Source organism: Hyperoodon ampullatus (genome assembly GCF_949752795.1).
Source record: "Hyperoodon ampullatus genome assembly, chromosome: 3".
Taxonomy (NCBI): Eukaryota; Metazoa; Chordata; class Mammalia; order Artiodactyla; family Ziphiidae; genus Hyperoodon; species Hyperoodon ampullatus.
In genome coordinates this window covers 59329089-59330900 of record NC_136916.1, presented here as the reverse complement: position 1 = coordinate 59330900, position 1812 = coordinate 59329089, and the positions used below count along the sequence as shown (strand labels likewise).

General features: G+C 44.3%; 1 protein-coding gene across 1 annotated transcript; it reads right to left on the bottom strand.

Moving 5' to 3' along the window:
• Window positions 1-686: 686 nt before the first annotated feature.
• On the bottom strand, window positions 687-1518 carry LOC307050222 (small ribosomal subunit protein eS1-like). The gene has a single exon (XM_079700113.1). It carries the CDS (start codon window positions 1414-1416, stop codon window positions 733-735), a length of 684 nt encoding a protein of 227 aa, XP_079556239.1. The 5' UTR covers window positions 1417-1518; the 3' UTR covers window positions 687-732.
• Window positions 1519-1812: the final 294 nt, after the last annotated feature.

Below are 1812 nucleotides of genomic sequence, written 5' to 3'. Positions count from 1 at the left end.
TCTCCCTGCATCAGACCTCCGAAGCCTGAGCCTCAGCTCCCAGACCCTGCCCGCCCCGGCGGCTGAGCATACAAACCTCTCTGGCTGGTGAGTGCTGGTTGGCACCGACCCTCTGTGTGGGAATCTCTCCACTTTGCCCTCCGCACCCCTGTTGCTGCGCTCTCCTCCTCGGCTCCAAAGTTTCCCCCTCCACCACCCGCAGTCTCCACCCGCAAAGGGGCTTCCTAGTGTGTGGAAACCTTTCCTCCTTCACGGCTCCCTCCCACTGGTGCAGGTCCCGTCCCTATTCTTTTGTCTCTGTTTATTCTTTTTTGTTTTGCCCTACCCAGGTACGTGGGGAGTTTCTTGCCTTTTGGGAGGTCTGAGGTCTTCTGCCAGCGTTCAGTAGGTGTTCTTTAGGAGTTGTTCCACGTGTAGATGTATTTCTGGTGTATCTGTGGGGAGGAAGGTGATCTCTGCGTTTTACCCTTCCGCCATCTTCCCCTATCTCCTCTTGTAACATTCTTTATTTTAAAGTTTATTTTTATATGATATGAGTATTGCTACTCCAGCTTTCTTTTGATTTCCATTTGCATGGAATATCTTTTTCCATCCCCTCACTTTCAGTCTGTATGTGTCCCTAGGTCTGAAGTGGGTCTCTTGTAGACAGCATATATATGGGTCTTCTTTTTTTTTTTTTTTTTAAGTATCACAAATGAGGTCTTTTATTTGTCACCATTAAAAGTCTGATTTTTAAACAGATTCCTGGACTGGTGGCTCATATCCATCAGCTCGTTCAACTTTAGCACCTGTCTCGTCCCCAGTAGCTTTTCCAGAACTACTACCTTCACCATGTAACTCCATGAGTTTTCCCAATTCAAACTTGGGCTTCTTCAGCATTTTTACTTTTCTAACAAAGACATCATGGAGTAGATAAATAGACTGGAAGGCCTTTTCTATGTCTTTTCCAATGCTGTCTGGAATCAATTTATTGACCACCTCTTTCAAGTCATTTGTCTGCACCTCTCGGGTCATGATTTCCATCATCTTCTTACGGATCTGGCGGACCTGCTGGTGCTGGGCATAAGAGGTCTTCCGAATCTGATTGTTGCGTTTTTTAGTAAAACCCACACAGAAGAGACGAAGCAAGTAACCATCGGTAGTCTTGACATCAACGTGAGCTTCAATCATGGTCTGCCATTTTTTGACCATGGAGCACATTTTGTCACGGGTAAGATCCATGCCATGGAAATTAGTCAGGCAGTTTTTGCCCTGAACGTCCTCAGTAATAAGCTTGAATTTTCTAAATGCAACTTCATCATTCTGCAGATCAGCAAGGCTCACTTCAAACACACGACCCTTGAGACCATCAGATGCAATTTTGGTTCCTTGAGTTCTCGTGACTAGTGTTTTCCCAATATTTCTTATATTGAACATAGCTGGTGCTTTCACATCATACCAATCTTTCTTAGAAAATGGGTCAACCACTTTCTTCTTGGCTCCCTTTTTACCACCTTTCGTAAGGCGCTTGTTCTTTCCGACCGCCGTGGTCTGGGTCTTGTTTTTGTATCCATTCAGCAAGCCTGTGTCTTTTGGTTGGAGCATTTAATCCATTCACGTTTAAGGTAATTATCGATATGTATGTTCCTATGACCATTTTCTTAATTGTTTTGGGTTTGGTTTTGTAGGTCCTTTTCTTCTCTTGTGTTTACCACTTAGAGAAGTTCCTTTAGCATTTGTTGTAGAGCTGGTTTGGTGGTGCTGAAATCTCTTAGCTTTTGCTTGTCTGTAAAGCTTTCGATTTCTCCATTGAATGTGAATGAGATCCTTGCC

Coding starts and splice junctions, on each gene's coding strand:
- LOC307050222 (XM_079700113.1), bottom strand. CDS start 1,416: ATGTTCAATATAAGAAATATTGGGAAAACACTAGTCACGAGAACTCAA.